Here is a 17,411-nt window from a genome sequence, read left to right on the forward strand (position 1 = left end):
CTGTTGTGAGGCAGCGGCTTTACCAGCTGTGACACTGTACCAACATTTCCACTAGATATCAGGTTGGAATACTTTCAATCCAACCCACTGCTTACATTATCCTCATGAGTGCAATTGCTTTTGGTGGCCCTGCAGATTCAGTGGGAGTGGGAAGCTTTGGTAATGTGGAGCTACCAACAAGTAGGATAGCCTTAGTTAGCAAAAAGCTCCAATGATAAACTTTTAAACAATTCAAAATTCAACAACTCAATATATATAAATAAAATAAATAAGAAACACCAATGTGTTCTGGCGTCTTTAATCAAGGATGGTGACTCCATTCAAAAGCCGAGTGGCTGAGTGCACACTAAGTGTAGCCCTTTATCTTAGGACATTTGTGTTTGACCCATTCACTCTACTGGCAGAGCAGGAAGTCAGTTGCATTGGCATCAGATCTCCAGCGCAGGAGAGGGGGGGGAGGGGGGGAGGGGGGGGGGGGGGGGGTGGGGGGGGGGGGGGGGGGGAGAGGGAGGGGGGGAGGGGGGGGAGGGGGAGAGAGGGGGGGGGCGGGGGGGAGAGGGGGGAGGAGAGGGGGGGGGGGGGGGGGAGAGGGGGGGGGGGAGGAGGGGAGAGGGGGGGGGGGGAGGGGAGGGGAGGGGGGGGGGGGGGGGGGGGGGGGAGGGGGGGGGGGAGGAGGAGGGGGGGGGGGAGGGAGAGGGGGGGGGGGGGAGAGGGGGGGGAGCAGAGAAGAGCAGGGGTCAGGAGAGGAGTGTGTTGTGAGGGAATGGGAGAGGAGAGGGGAAGAGGGGGGGGGAGGAGAGGAGGGGGGGGGGGGGGAGGAGAGGGGGGGGGAGGAGAGGGGGGGGGAGGGGGGGGGAGGAGAGGGGGGGGGGAGGGGGGGAGGGGAGAGGGGGGGGGGGAGGGGGGGGGGGGGGGGGGGAGGGGGGGGGGGGGGGGGGGGGGGGGGGGGGGGAGGGGGGGGGAGGAGAGGGGGGGGGGGGGAGAGAGTGGGGGAGGGAGGGGGGGAGGGGGGGGGGGAGGGGGGGGGGGGAGGGTGGGGTGGGGGGGGGGGAGAGAGGGGGGGGGGGGGGGGGGAGGGGGGGAGGGGGGGGAGGGGGGGAGGGGGGGGGGGGGGGGAGGGGGGGGGGAGAGAGAGAGGGAGGAGAGGGGGGGGGGAGGGGGGGGGGGGGGGGGGGGGGGGGGGGGGGGGGGGGGGGGAGGGGGGGAGAGGGGGGGGGAGAGGGGGGGAGAGGGGGGGGGGGGGGGGGAGGAGAGGGGGGGGGAGAGGAGAGGAGAGGAGGGGGGGGGAGGGGGGAGGGGGGAAGGGGGGGAGGAGGGGGGGGGAGGAGAGAGGGAGGGAGGGGGGGAGGGAGGGGGGGGAGTTGGAGAGGGGGGGAGAGGGGGGGGGGGGGTGGAGAGGAGAGGGGGGGGGGGGAGGGGGGGGGGGGGGAGGGGAGGGGGGGTGGGGGGGGGGGGGGGGGGGAGAGGAGAGGGGGGGAGGAGGGGGGGGGGGGGGGGGGGTTGGGTGTGGGGAGAGGAGAGGAGAGGGGGGGGAGGGGGGGGGAGAGGGGGGGGAGAGGGGGGGGGAAGAGGGGGGGGGAGGGGGGGGGGGGGGGGGGAGAGGAGAGGGGGGGGGGGGAGGAGAGGAGAAAATGGGGGGGGGTAAAAGTGAATTGGACAGTGCCATGGCTTAGGATAGGATTTTCCAAAAGCCTGATAAGGAAAAAAGCTGTTCCCAACTCTGATGGAGTATTCTTTCTAGCTTCTGTACCTTTTGTCCAACAGGAGCAGTGAGAAGAGAGAATGACCAGGTTGGCACAAGTCTTTGATCATGTTGACTACCTTCCTTAGGCACCACGAATTGTAGATGGAATTAAAAGTGGAAATATACTGGAGTAACTCAGCAGGTCATGCAGCATCTCTGGAGAGAGTGAATAAGAGACATTTCAGATCAAGACCCTTCATCAGATTTAGTCTGGGAGGGGGAAATATAAAGGTATGGGAAAGCACCAAACAAAGCAGAGCCTGCATAGATGACTCAGGAAAGGTGGAGCCCACAATAGTCCATTGTTGACTGGAAACACGCTGATAATGAAGGGGTACAAACATTGAAACTAGCAGGACTATTAGGGTGGGGGAGGGATGGAGAGAGAGAGGGAATGCAAGGGTTACTTGAAGTTGGAGGAATCAAATTGAATGCCGCTGGATTCTGTTCCTCCAATTTGCTTGCCGCCTCACTCTGACAGTGGAGGAGGCCTGGGCCAGAAAGGTCAGTATGGGATTAGGTAGGGGAGTTAAAATGTTTGGCAACTGGGAGATTGAGTAGGCCAAGTCGGACTGAGCATAGGTGTTCACCCAGTCTGCGCTTGGTCTCGCAGTCCATGCTGAGAACACCAAATACAGGTGATGAGGTTGGAGGAAGTGCAAGTAACTTGCCCCACTTGAAAGGACTATGCAGAAAGGGGTGGAGATGGGAATATGTGATGAATGGCGGGATCATGTTAGAGGTGGCAAAAATTATGTGCTGACAATTATGTGCTGTATGCAACATGGGGTGAAAGGCGAGGACTAGGGGTACTCTGTCCCCGTTGCAACTGGGAGGATGTGGAGAAAGAGCGGAGCTACGGAATAAAGAGGAGACGTACGAGTCCTCATTTTTGAGAGAAGAGGGAACCCCCGTTCTCTAAAAAATGAGGGCATCTCAGATGGCCAGGTATTGAACACCTCATCTTGGGCGCTGATACTGTGGAGATAGAGGAATTGGGAGTAGGGGATAGGGTCTTTTGCAAGGTGGAAAGGCAAGGCGGAAAGAAGTGTAGTTTGTATGGCTGTGGGAGTCGGTGGGGTATTTCACATGGATCATCTCCAACACCTCCCTCCCATTTCTTGATCCCACAGTCCATCACATGAGATAGACTATTGACTGACGTCTATTACAAACCCACACCAAGTTTTCCCCAAAACATTTTGTATCTATCTTTGATGTAAACTAACATACACAGTTCCCTCTTACAGTTCAATAGATGTCTGGTATGTGTGATGGAAAGGGCTATCTCTACAACTCCATGTAATTATAGCGGTCTTGAGCAGAGCAGTTCCCAAACCAAGCTGGCGATGCAGCCTGACAGCATGCTCTCTATGGTGCATCAGTAGAAGTTGGTAAGACATGCCAATTTTCATCAGTCACTTCAGGAAGTAGACACATTGGTGTGGCTTCTTGGCTGTAGTAACAATTTCCACTTCAGCACCATTTGCAGTGGATCTAATATATTGAGCCAAATGAAATACTCCCATTAATACATTCTTGACTCATTAGTCATCGGGCCATACATTGAACATTGAAACAGACCTTTTGGTCCACTGAGTCCATGCCAACCGTTAAGCAGCTATTTGAATTTACTCAAATGGGATTCGATTTTATTCTTATGACACTCCCATCAAACTCTCCATATTCTACCAAGACTACTATATTTGTCTACACCGAATCCGCCATGATGTCGAGTTCATCTTCTATCACCTCTGCCTCCATGCCGATACATTTGTCAATGAGCCCTCAAACCCACCTCCCACTGATGACCCTCGCTCCTGCATCCAACATTCCTCCTCCTCTTGTAAACATTGCTTTGTCCTTTTATCCAGTCTCAATATTTTCATTTCTAATTGCTAACATGACATCAAGATCTCATGGTGGGTCTCATCAGCCACGATGACGACTCAGCCTACAGAGAGGAGGTACAACAACTCATCAACTGGTGTGGCATCAATAACCTTCAACTCAATGTCAATAAAACAAAAGAAATAACTGTGGACTTTAGGAAGAAACATACAGCACACACCCCACTCACCATCAATGGCAGTGCAGTGGAGTCTTTGAAAAGCACCAAGTTCCTGGGAGTGCACATCACAGATGATCAGACATGGTCCACCAGCACCATCTCCCTAGTCAAGAAAGCACAGCAACGCCTCCACTTCCTTCGACGGATGAGGAGAGCCAACCTCCCCCCTTCTGCCCTCACCACATTTTACAGGGGTGCCATTGAGAGCATTCTTACCAGCAGTCTCTCAGTCTGGTATGGCAGTTGCTCTGCTGCTGACCAGAAGGCCCTACATAGAGTGGCGAGGACAGCGGAGAAGATCACCAGATCACCCCAACCAGCAATCCAGGACATACCCATCTCGCTGTCGCAAGAGAGCAACCAATATCATCAAAGACACCACCCACCCAGCACACAAACTGTTCACCCTCCTACCATCCAGCAAGCGCTACCGCAGCATGCGGAGCAAAACCACCAGATTCAAAAACAGCTTTTTCCCTCAGGCCATCAGACTACTCAAGAAAATTCCATGAACATTACACAAACAAAGACCAACTGACTGTCAAAATAACTTTAACTCAATGTCTGCAGTATGCTATTCGCACTTTTCTATATTGCACCTTTATTATTGCACCTTAATAACATACCTTAAAATTTTACTACACTCTGGCACACTGTGAATATTTTATATAATGTATATGTCCATTGTCTATCTTTATTGGTATATGGTCTGTCTGTGTTATAAATATTACTTGCACATTTGGAGTATGGGGAAATGCAATTTCAATCCTCTGTGTAACTACTTGTTGCATTATTTGAATTGACAATAAAGTTTACTTTGACTTTGAAGACGATTGATTTGTCTACTACCTCCACCCACTCCAACCTCTACCACCCCCCCTCCCGAGAAAAGTCCCGATGAAAAGTTTCAACCAAAAATGTTGACTGCCCATATTCCTCCACAGATGTTGCATGACCCACTGATTTCTGCCAGCAGCTCTCCTTTTTGTAAGCTCTTTCTGAAGCTGAAGAACCCTTCCATATTGCCCCGGTCATGCATCAGAGCCAGCATTATTTACCAAATTTTAATGTCCTCTCAGAGATTTCCCAGCTATGTCAACCCGTAGGAGTTGTGAAGATTCACTGCTGTAATTTCATCCATAGATTACTTACTGTTGCGCAGTCAATGGCTATTTTGCTATTGCCCCTCTTTAAGATTTTCTGGATGAAAGATCTGTCATTGCTGCTTGATTTTGAAAATACATGCCTCATTACATTCTCAAGGTAGCTAACCTTGAAGGTAGTCAGCTTTGAAAGTAGCATTAGCATTAGGTATAACAATGATAAAGGTAAGGGATTAGGTAAGGGATCAAAAATGAAACCTAGATGTTAGCATCATGATTTGAAATGACTAGCAAATGGCTGAACTGAAGTGCCATTTCAATAATCATTCCTGTTGGGCATGAACAGTCTTTAAAGAAAGCTTCAGATGAACATTTTCAAGGCAATGTAATGCAGCGAAAAGGAAAACATTTGTTAAAAATCATACATATTCATGACACTGGAATTCCCAAACTCTTGGTTACAGATCAAAGCTCCCTTTGCTATGGAGTGCTGGAAAGCAGACCATCATTGTGTCCAGCAATAATAGATGAAAGCCACTCTAAGTACTCTTCAATAATCATATTGTTGTTCCACACAGAGATTTTCCAGAGGTTCACATTTAATTTCACAATGTTTCTGGTATTACTTAAGCTAAAATGGTAACATGTAGGACAAGGAGAATTATTTCCTCACCTTTTCTAACATTTCCCACTTATGTAAACTGATAGAATCTACCCCTGCTTCTGAAGATGCAAAAGTTTAATGAATTTTTAAGAGTTTACTCCAATGGGGAATAGAGGTTTAGCAGCTTCTGGCAGGGAGAGTGACCAAAGGTGAATTTGTGGCAAAGTTGTTTGCATCAAGTTATGTTTCTGAAGGGAAGTATTTGATATTTGAAAGGATGACATTGGAAAAGGCTGGGAGGTGACAAGGGAATGGATGCAAATTTTAGCGGTGTTACAAAACTTACCTTCAGCGGCGTTGCAGTTCTGCCATTAAACTGACTTTGGCACCTTTGTGGGGCAAGGGGGGAGCTGGATTAAAATCCAGTTTTGTACTGCCTGTCGGAGAGGGATTTCCTCGGGCTGCTAGCTGCTGAAGCAAAATCGATTGGACTTCCGTTCCTGTTTTTCTTTTTTTTTTTTTAAATCGCTAGACAATTTAATAATTAGATTAAAATAAAACGCGACTTCTAATGCCCTCAACGCCTACAAAACAAAGGTAAGTCGTTTATTTTACATATAATCTTGCTTCTTGGGATGGCTTTAATCTAATTTTACGTTGCGAAAATGTTATTTGGACCCCATACAAACAGGCAGTGTTTTTCCTGCCGATATGGAGTTCAAATTCACCGCGTTCCAGAAGCAAGATTATTAAAATGCTTTTTTTTTTGGACAATCATGCCGTAAGCCGTCTAAATTGTCTATATTTTGTATTATTCATGATCATAATCTCCATGATCATTATTTTTAAACTAAATATTCACAACAGTTTGAGTCACATGTATTGTGCAAAAAACAATAATTTTGATTATATTTTGGGTGAATGTTTCTGGATTAATTTATGGGAATTAAACATTAAATTCCTTCCATCTGGCATATAGGTTCATGACAGTGAGATTTAAAAATCATGTTATATTGTGAATTCTTGTGTGAATGGGATTAGTTTGTTATTTGGATAATTAGGCTATTTTTAAAAATTATCCTTTTCTTAAGAAATGGAATCTACAGGACATTCTTAATGGGGAAAGTAGTGGGCAGAAAGGCATGTCATGCGTGGTTTGAAGAGCAAAAACTTGTAGTTTACAATGCCAAAATTGAAAAGTTGAGCAAAAACAAGGTGTACAGAGTTGCTTATTGGTTACAATCTGAGGAGTATGATGATGCTACTGATTATGACATGCCAATGTACCAGCTAGCAACTGATCTTCTCCATAAAGACTTGGTCTAGTGCTAGAAATTGTAATTTATTTACCTATCTGTTATGGACTTACAGCATATAATACAATAATATTCTGATCTTGAGAATATCACATTTTTGAATTTTCAAGACAGTCTGGATATTTATTACGATTTCCTTCACAACGGTCAATTTTGTAATTAGCTACAATTAGGTAATTAACTAATTATATGCTTTAATCTCTGGCCATCCAAGTAAGATGGTTTATATTTGTTTCAGAATGCTTCAATCTATAATAATTGAAAATTTCATTCGGTTCTCTTAATTTTTAAGAAAGTTATGGGCTTTTGACTGTCCTCGATCACAGCTTTTGTGTTAAGTCAATGGAAAACCAATAGGGAACAAGATGCTAATTTCCGAGTATGAAATGGCTGTAATGTTTTTAATACTGAATATATGAAAGTGAATTAGTTGTCAAATTAAACTTATTTTTATGTTTTGTCTGAATGGATAAATTGCAGACTTGATTTTATCAATCTCAAAATGTTGTAACATTGCTACAAATTTCAATAGGGATACCCAATTCACTGGCAAATTTAACATCAAATATTATAGCCGCTTGTTATAAAAGGTAATCTTATAAAGCATAACAGTTACTTGGAAAGGCGCCCATTACTCAAAGCTAACACAAATTGCCAAATATTTAAAGCTTAAACACTTCAAATTAATAGAGATGAAATATGACACAGGATGTTTGAAAATACATTGGAGTATTCCTTTATCAGCCTCCCTGCAGAATCCTAGTACTCATTAAATTATGGACAGGGAAGGACAAGAAAACATTTCATTTTATCCTTTCCAAATATATTCATGCACGAGTAGGAAAGAACTGCAGATGCTGGTTTAAATCGAAGGTAGACACAAAATGCTGGAGTAACTCAGCGGGACAGGCAGCATCTCTGGAGACAAGGAATGGGCGAAGTGTTCAGACTGAAGAAGTGTCTCGACCCGAAACGTCATCTATTCCTTCTCTCCAGAGATGCTGCCATCCTGCTGAGTTACTCCAGCATTTTGTGGCTACCTTGTATTCATGCATGAACTTGAGAGGAATCATTTCATGATTTAGTTATGCATGTTCTAGGTAAATCTCTCTTGCACAATCAGAGGCTCCAATGGCAAACACAGCCCTAATCTTAAGACCTCAAACGCAACAGGAAATGAATCTGAACCCTTCTTGGTTTGGTGAGATCATTTTGCATAGGCTTAATTTTTTAAATACTATAGAAATTCCAAGTAGTTATTTCAATAAATCGTGCTCTTGAAATTGCTTCCAGCGGCTTGCACGCATTTTTATTTCTCTGAAGGAACTTCAAATTCCACACGGCAAGAGAAAAAGAGAACTACAGTACATTTCTTCACACTGAAGCTAACTCATTCACAAGGGGAATGAGGAAGCCTACTTTTCACAACAAGGGTGATAAAAGTGAAGAATTCCAAAGCAGTGGAGATTAAAACTACAATCAATAGTTCTTGGTTAGCTATAGACAATTCATTCTTCAACTAACTGAATTATGGTTAATTAAGGGGGTGAATTACCACATCAATGCTAATGTTTCCAATATGGATTATTGCACCAATATAGTGCCCAAAGTGAAAAACCACAAATACCATACTTCCAAGTAGGCTAATGGATAAAATTCTCACAAAGGTTCCAACAGTTATTGGACAGGTTGAACTACCTGCATGCTAAATCCTTAATTTTACACTCTTCTTAAAATTCTGGATTAATGAACTTTTGTCCCTCTCGCTATACACTAACCCCAACTGCAGTCATACTTGGATTGAGGTTTGGTTACTACTAGAAATTTAATTTAAGAAAAATCATACAATTGCCACTAACCTGATGTTATGATAGCTAAAGATAGATATGCCACTGCTTCTTTTACATAGGTGTCACCTTCCTTATTTTGTAGGATTGACATGGCACTGGTATGACAATGTTGCTGTAGTAGGTCTCGATCTTCTTCTTTAAAGATGTCCATTATAGGCAGAAGACAGGAGGTATCCCCAATCTTAAGAATTTTCTTTATCAACTACAAAAAAAAATTTAAAAAACCTCAAGGAATGCGTAGAGACGAATTCATCCATCCTTTCTCAACAAAATACCATCTTTTTAGGATCTGAAACGATCACGATAAACTATCTGGCCAGTCAAGAATTATTTTGTCCCATTTTCCCTTATACCTCACTATCAAATCTTTCTTTACGATACTACCCCAACTGAAGAAGGGTTTTGGCCCAAAACATTGCCTATTTCCTTCGCTTCATAGATGCTGCTGCACCCGCTGAGTTTCTCCAGCACTTTTGGCTACCCCAACTATATTAAATTGGTGAAACACAAAACACTCTTTGACCTTGCCATGTAATTTCTCTGCCCAAAAACATTCATGCGGTTATGCAAATAAGACTTAAAGGTATTACAATCTCCATTTAAGAACTCAAATCCCATCCCAATGAGCTAAAAGGGTAGATTTTTTTTTTTTTTTTAAATTTTTTTAAAGTTCATGGGTGACATAACAAATGCTGTGAAAACAGATTGTTCCACTGAGCAAGGTTCGTTTTACACTTCTCACTTTGTACTAAGATGCCTATCCAATTCCTCACTGCACATTTATCTGGTGATGTTCTTTGATACAGACTAAATACAAAATTTGTAAAATAAGCACTAAACTGGAGACTTAATGCACATGTTGCCCTTGGACAGGAATATTATCAATTGAAAAAGTCTAATCCTGAAATCCCATTTCTTTTTCATTAAAAAGGACTTATGATGTTAAAAAGGTTAATTTATTGCCAATTTAAGACCAAAATTACAAATACAGACAAACCATGGCATTGTTTGAAAAGTGATTGGATAAAAATGTATTAGGCCATTGCAGGGAGCAAATACGTGTTAGTTTTCAGTTAGAATGGGGAAGCTTTTGTAGCAAGGCATTGGTTTAATGTGGGGAAAAAACTCAATGGTGCAGAAATTAATACTAAAGGTTTGGATTGAATTGTTTAATTCGTACAGATTAATGGGAACCTTATTCATCTTTTCTAGTGTCATATCTGATTTGGTGTGCAAACTGTGGATACTTGAGACATTCAATGCACAATTTGTAGTCCAACATTTATTCTGAGAAGCAAAACTTCATTAGGCATTTTACAAGAAAAATATCACTAGGACTGGACAAATAGTGAGCAGTTGAGTTTATGATTGTCACATGTACAAAACCTTTCATATCAAAATATCTGATCAAAATCTCAACAACTCTGTTTTGGCAAGAACTCAAACAGGTTTTGTGATCAGAATGCTTTTTGTGCTAATAGAACACAACACCATAAACCATACTAAGTGATCACATTCACAAAACATTACCAACCTTTCAGTGTCATGTGACATGAGTGAACAGCACATTTCAGGAAAATACAGGTTGATGTGCATTGATTTGAAGCTTTAGAGAGAGTAAAGTATACAAAAACATGAAGAGATTTGAGGAAGAATCTTTTCACCGAGAGGGTGACTGAATTCTGGAATAGGCAGAAAGTGATGGTAGAGGCGGGTACTCGCTCAACATTTAACAAATATTGAGACAAACACTTGGAAGAAACATAACATAAAAGGCGACTTGCCGAGTTCAGGAATATGGGATTATTATAGATAAGCACTTGAAAGATGCTGCAGTGAGATTGTCAAAGGGGTTAATAAATGCATCCCGAAACAAGAGAATGGACAACATTTTCAGTTTGAACAAATATTTGCCACATAAAAGGACAGTTAATGGCCATAAAGTTTCCCAAGGACGGTAAAATACGAGATTGACAACAATTGAAAGAGCAAATCTTCCAGTAATGATTATGAAACAAACTGTTTTTAGACGCCATCGATAGCACTCATTTCTATTCTGCAGTGTAATTACGGACTGAAGCTGGACCTAATTTTATACAGGGAAAGAGGCAAAGCAACATGATTTCATTCTCATTATTCTCACTGGGGAGTTGCCTGGCTTTGCTGGAGCTCAGTCTCAAAGTGGTAATAAACTGAAAACATCATGACAGGAACCATGTGTTTGGAGGGAGATATGAATCATTAGACCTTCTCTGAAAACTTCTTCCATGGCTGCAAGGTCTCAACAGCAAGCAGCGGAGCTGGTTACGATAAAAGATAAACAAGACAACAACATGAAATCAGTGATATGGAAAATGGAGATGCTGAGACCTGGTCACAAGACCATTGTGGAGAAATTGTCTGAAGCAATCATTTCCGTTCCTCTGTGTAGGAAGCAACTTCAGATACTGGTTTACACCGAAGAGAGACAAAATGCATGATGGAGTAACTTTGCGGGACAGGCAGCGTCTCTGGAGAGAAATGGGTGACGTTTCGGGTCTGAAGAAGGGTCTCGACACAAACCGTCACCCATTCCCTCTCCAAAGAGGCTGCCTGCCTGAGTTACTCCAGCATTTTGTGTCCATATTCGTCTGTGCTTCATTGGCTCAGAAACAATAAATAAGATGCTACACAATCGGTAAAGTAAAGTAAAAGTAAAGTAGCCTTTATTGTCATTCAGACCTTGCGGTCTGAACGAAATTTTGTTGCCTTGCAGTCCTACATATAGTAAAAATGACAAAAACACACAATAAACACAAATTAACATCCACCACAGTGAGTTCACCAGGCACCTCCTCACTGTGATGGAAGGCAAAAGTCTTTGTCTCTTCCCTTCTTATTCTCCCTCTGGGCCGAAGGGATCCAGGCTTCAGATGTTGTGACCCCGCCGGGCGATGGTAAGTAATGTCAGTCCCGCGGCGGAATCCAAGCTCCGCGAACGGGCCGGTTCAACTCCGCGGCCCAGGGTGGGCGAAGCTGCTGAAGCTGCCACCCTCCAGTCCAGCAGACGCAGTTGTTGTTGCGGGAGCTCCGGAGGACAGGTCACCAACCTGTGACCTGCGAGGTCCCGACGATGTCGTCCACTGGGCCCGCGGTCAGGTCGGGTGGCCGCTGCCGCCGGAACACTGCTCCAGCTCCGAGGCCGGGTCGCCGCTGCCGCAATACGGAAAATGGAGATGGTGGTGTAGCAACCCATCGTCCAGATATACAGTGCCCTCTATAATATTTGGGACAAGAACCCATCATTTATTTATTTGCCTCTGTACTTCACAATTTGAGATTTGTAATAGAAAATATTAATGGTCGAAATGCACATTGACAAATTTTAATGTAGGCCATTTTTATACATTTTGGTTTCTCAGTGTAGAAATGACAGCAGTGTTTATACAGAGTCCCCCCATTTCAGGGCACCATAATGTTTGGGACACAGCAATGTCATGTAAATGAAAGTAGTCATGTTTAGTATTTTGTTGCATATCCTTTGCATGCAATGACTGCTTGAAGTCTGCGATTCATGGACATCACCAGTAGCTGGGTGTCTTCTCTGGTGATGTTCTGCCAGGCTTGTATTGCAACCATCTTTAGCTTGTGCTTGTTTTGCGGGCTAGTCCCCTTCAGATTTCTCCTCAGCATATAAAAGGCATGCTCAATTGGGTTCAGATCGGTGATCGACTTGGCCACTCAAGAATTGACAATTTTTTAGCTTTGAAAAACTCCTTTGTTTCTTTAGCAGTATGTTTGGGATCATTGTCTTTCTGTAGAATGAACCACCGGCCAATGTGTTTTGAGGCATTTGTTTGAACTTGAGCAGATAGGATGTGTCTATGCATTTCAGAATTCATTATGCTACTACCATCAGCAGTTGGATCATCAATGAAGATAAGTGAGCTCGTACCTTCAGCAGCCATACATGCCCAGGCCATAAAACCCCCACCACCGTGTTTCACAGATTAGGTGGTATGCTTTGGATCTTGGACAGTTCCTTTTCTCCTCCATACTTTGCTCTTGCCATCACTCGGTTATAAGTTAATCTTCATCTCATTTGCCCACAAGATCTTTTCCCAGATCTGTGGTTGCTCTTTTAAGTACTTCTTGGCAAACTGTAACCTGGCCATCCTATTTTTGCAGCTAACCAGTGGTTTGTATCTTGCAGTGTAGCCTCTGTATTTCTGTGTATGAAGTCTTCTGCAGACAGTGGTCATTGACAAATCCACACCCGACTCCTGAAGAGTGTTTCTGATCTGTCGAACAGGTGTTTGGGGATTTTTCATTATTATAGAGAATTATTCGGCCTGCCAGTCCCATTGTAATTGGTAAGCTCACAAGTGCTCTCTTTCTTCTTAATGATGTTCCAAACAGTTGATTATGGTAAGCCTAAGGTTTAGCTGATGTCTCTTACAGGTTTCTCAGTCTCATAATGGGCTTCTTTGACTTTCATTGGCACAACTGGTCCATATGTTGATAAACAGCAATAAAAGTTTCCAAAGGTGATGGAAAGACGGGAGGAAAGACTGGGTGCCGAGAGCTCTCTTATACCTGCATTGCGGAGGCAATTAAACACACTTGAGCAATTATAAACACCTGTGAAGCCATGTGTCCCAAACATTATGGTGTCCTGAAATGGGGGGGGGACCATGTATAAACACAGCTGTAATTTCTACATGGTGAAACCAAAATGCATAAAAACGGCCTTTAATAAAATCTGACTATGCACTTTAACCACAATTTTCTATTACAAATCTCAAATTGTGGAGTACAGAGACAAATAAATAAATGATGAGTCTTTGTCCCAAACATTATGGAGGGCACTGTAATTGGACGAAGATAGACAAAATAGAAATAGACGGATCTGGACTGGAATATCAAGGTTGTAGTACTATATTGGAGGAGAACAGAGGAACAGCATAAAAATGGGTCTTGGAAATCAGATTTAGCACCTTACGGAAAAGGGGAATGAAACGAAAGCCTACGAACACCACTTTGGATCGTGGAATCAGAGATCGAAACTACAAGTCTGATTGAAACGATCACCTCATTTCTTGACAAGCAGTATACAATGCAAGTTGTGTGTGCGCTTTTAATTTGCCTTTCCAATATAGCCAATTGCCAGTTGTCGGTGAACCTCTATCATTAGAAATGTGATGCTTCTCTGCTGTGTGATTCTATAACTATGACAAACCACTGAGAATTGGCAGGAAAACTACATAAAAGCACACAATATTTTCCATGAAGGACAGGCTAATCTTTAAAGGATTGCTGCTAATTAAATAGCAGTGAAATGGCAGTGTAATTTAATGCAGCAGATTAAAGTTATAGTTTGAAAGAGTACTGACTCAGTACAAGGAGGACAGAAGAACAGGATGCCAATACATTGTGCAGCATTCTGGATGAACCCTTGTAGGTTTATATCAGATACTTAAAAGTTTGAAACGTACCTGGGTAATCTAAATCCAATTATTTAAATAGTCTGGAACAGAAAGCCACATAAATCTACCAGGACGGGTATAAAAACATCTTTTCACTATTATCCCTCAGAAAATAAAGTAATACACCATTAGCCAGTCTAGTCTTTGTGAATTTCCAGGCCTGTAGTAAAATGGCTGACATGTAACAGTCTTAAAAATAACTTAGCAAACCATGCAGTCTTATCAAAACTGCTGTGTTAAATCACAACAAGGAAAACAAAACTGGCCACCCAGAGACTGCTTAAGCACTACATACCAACATCACTCCCAGCCAAAGAAAAACACTGTGCTGCAGTAACTCAGCGGGTCAGGCAGCATCTCTGGAGAACACGGATAGGTGATGTTTTGGGTCGGGATCCTTTTTCAGATCAATTGGGGTGGGAGGGGAATGAAGGCTGGAAGAGAGGAGAGGCAGAACCATGTCTGGTATGATAGATGGATATAGGCATGGGTTTTTTGCCCCCTCAAAGGCATAGATGATTGAACAAAGGCTGAGATGAAAAGACAAAATGTGTGAATCAGACATAAAAGAATTACGAATTATGAAGCCAAAGGAATAAATGTAGCTGGAAGGGGAGGGGGCGAGGAGAAATGGGAAGACGTCCAGGTGGGGCTGAGGGCAAAGACAGGATCTTGCTGGTGGGGGGTGTAGTTTGCTATCATCAATAATTGGAGATTTTAATGTGTTGTTGCAGCTCTAAAGGACTTAGGTTTGGCTGCATTTGGAGTCCTGTATGCCTGGTTTGGAGATTTTCAGGGAGAAGTTGGGTGGACTTGGATTGTTTTTTCTGGAAATGTCAGTGGTTGAGGGGAGACTGGATAGAAGTACATAAAATTTATGAGGCATCGATAGGGTAGAGAGTCAGAATCCTTTTCCCCCAGGATAGAAATGTCCTACACTAGAGGGCATAGCAATAAGGTGGGAAAGATAAAGTTTAATGGAGATGTGTGGGGCAAGTTTTTTTTTTAACACCACAAGTGGTCAAGGCAGGTACAATAGTGGCATTTAAGAGGATTTTGTAAATGCACGAGGAAGTACAATTAATAGAGGGATGTGGATCCTATACTGATAAATGAGGTCAGTTGAATTTGGCAGAATATTTGACATAAATATTATGGCCCTGAACTCAATTAACTCAAACATTGTGTTCTTGTGCTGTATTATTCTATGTTCTATGTTGAAACCGTTGGGTTGTAAGCTATCCAAGCTGAATGCAAGACTTTTGTTCCTCTAGTTTGTGTGTAGCCTTATTCTGGCAATGGAGGACACCCAGGACATAGAAGTAGGAATGGCAATGGTTAACAACCAGAAGATCCTATCAGCCTTGGCATATCGAGTGCAAGTGTTCGGTGAAACAGTCGCAGACACCTCCTCATACCTATCCCTTGACCTCACCGATGTAATGGAGGCCACATCGGGATCACTGAATACAGCACAAGAGGTTAGAGGATGTACAGGTGAATCTCTGTCTCAACTGGAAGGATTGCCAAGGTCCCTGGATGGATACTTGTGTGGGGCTATAGGGACAGGTATTACAGCTCCTGTAGTTGTTGGGGAAGTACCCAAGGAGACGGTTTGGGTGGGGAGAGATTAGTGAATCAAGGAGTTGAGGAGGGAGCAGTCTCTGTGGAAATGGGTGGCAATGGGAAGATGCGACTGGTAGTGGGATCACTTTGGAGGTGGTGGAAATGTCAAGAGAATTATATATGTTCAATATGGAGGCTGGTGGGATGAAAGGCGAGAACCAGAGGAACTCGACTCTTTAGGCGCAAAATGCTGGAGTAACTCAGTGGGACAGGCAACATATCCGAGTAGAAGGAAAGGGTATTGGGTTGAGACCCTTCTTCAGTCACGGAAGAGGGAGACAGAGACATGGAAGAGTAAGGTATGAAAACGAGAGATCAAAGGGGACAGAGGTCAAGGAAAATGTAGAATAGTTCATTTTTAGCTGGGAGAAAGTGACAGCGAGATACAAAGCTAAATTTAATCAAGAGGACAATCAAACAGGTCTACTCTTGTTCTATCTATGGGGAGGGAGAACAAGAGAAGAACTACAGGACACAGGAAACGCGGTAGAGGCATCCATTCAAGACAGCAGTTTAACTAAAGAAAGAGGACATCTTGGATGTTATAGAATGGAAAGTCATGGGAGCAGATAGACGATAGACAATAGGTGCATGTGGCCAAAAGGAGTAGGCCATTTGGCCCTTCGAGCCAGCACCATTCAATGTGATCATGGCTGATCATCCCAAATCAGTACCCCGTTCCTGCCTTCTGTAGCAGAGACTTAAATATTGAGTGTAGGAGATATCATCTTTGCAAAAGGAAGCATGGGAAGAGGTGTAGTCCAGATAACTGTGAGGGTTGGTGGGTTTGTATTAGAGGTCAGTCGATAGTCTGTCATGTGATGGAGACAGAGATATCAAGAAAGGGGAGACAGTTGTCAGAGATAGTCCAAGTGAGCAGGGTAGAGTTAATGGTAAAGTTAATAAAAATCAGCGTGTTGCATGGGTGCAGGAGGCAGCCCCGATGGTCATTGAGGTAAAGGTGATATATTTGGGCGGATAGAGACAGCGTACGTTTGGAACGAGGGCTGTTCGATGTCACCGACAGAAAGGCAGGCGAGTACCCATGGCTGCAGCTTTAACTTGAAGAAAGGCAGCAAAGGAGACGTTTTTGAGGGTGAAGACAAGTTCTGCCAGGTTGAGGAGCGTGTTAGTAGAGGGAAATTGATAGGGTCTCTGTTCAAGGAAGAACGGAGAGCCTTGAGACCTTGCTGGTGTAAAGTGACTGGATGTCAATGGTAAAGGCAAGGCAACAGGGCCCTAAAAATTGAAAGTTATTGAGGAGTTGCAAGGTACCTCGGATGTAGATCGGAAGCTATTGGAAACCAGGCTAGTCCTGACTGTGGATTTTGAGAAGGAGATAGATGTAGGCAGTGCAAGGCAGGGAACAAGGTTGGAGGCTGTGGAGACCAAGAAACCAAGAACCAAGAGGGTAAATGGTCAGAGGTGATGAGATCAGTTACATTCTGGGAGATGATGGCCTGGTGTTTGTCTGTGGGGTCGTGGTCAATGGGTGGCTATGAGGAGGTGTCCGAGAGCTGGCGACTGGCCTCACCGTGGTTGCAAACAACAGCACCTCCCTTCTCAGGGGGACACAATGTTCGGATTGTTGCCGAGTGTGCAAATGGGGTGAGATTGGAGTGAATGGACTTT

The 17,411-nt window shown here is 44.0% G+C and overlaps 1 protein-coding gene across 1 annotated transcript in view; it reads right to left on the bottom strand.

The window, feature by feature from the left end:
• The window catches only part of LOC129711760 (tetratricopeptide repeat protein 34-like), a 113,501-nt gene that overhangs the window by 74,712 nt on the left and 21,378 nt on the right, over positions 1-17,411 (bottom strand). The window contains exon 3 of the mRNA XM_055659690.1: positions 8,698-8,890. Coding sequence (XP_055515665.1) covers positions 8,698-8,890 — 193 coding nt within the window. The remainder of the gene's footprint in view (positions 1-8,697; positions 8,891-17,411) is intronic.

The sequence above is a fragment of the Leucoraja erinacea genome, chromosome 30, assembly GCF_028641065.1.
Source record: "Leucoraja erinacea ecotype New England chromosome 30, Leri_hhj_1, whole genome shotgun sequence".
NCBI classification, from domain to species: Eukaryota; Metazoa; Chordata; class Chondrichthyes; order Rajiformes; family Rajidae; genus Leucoraja; species Leucoraja erinaceus.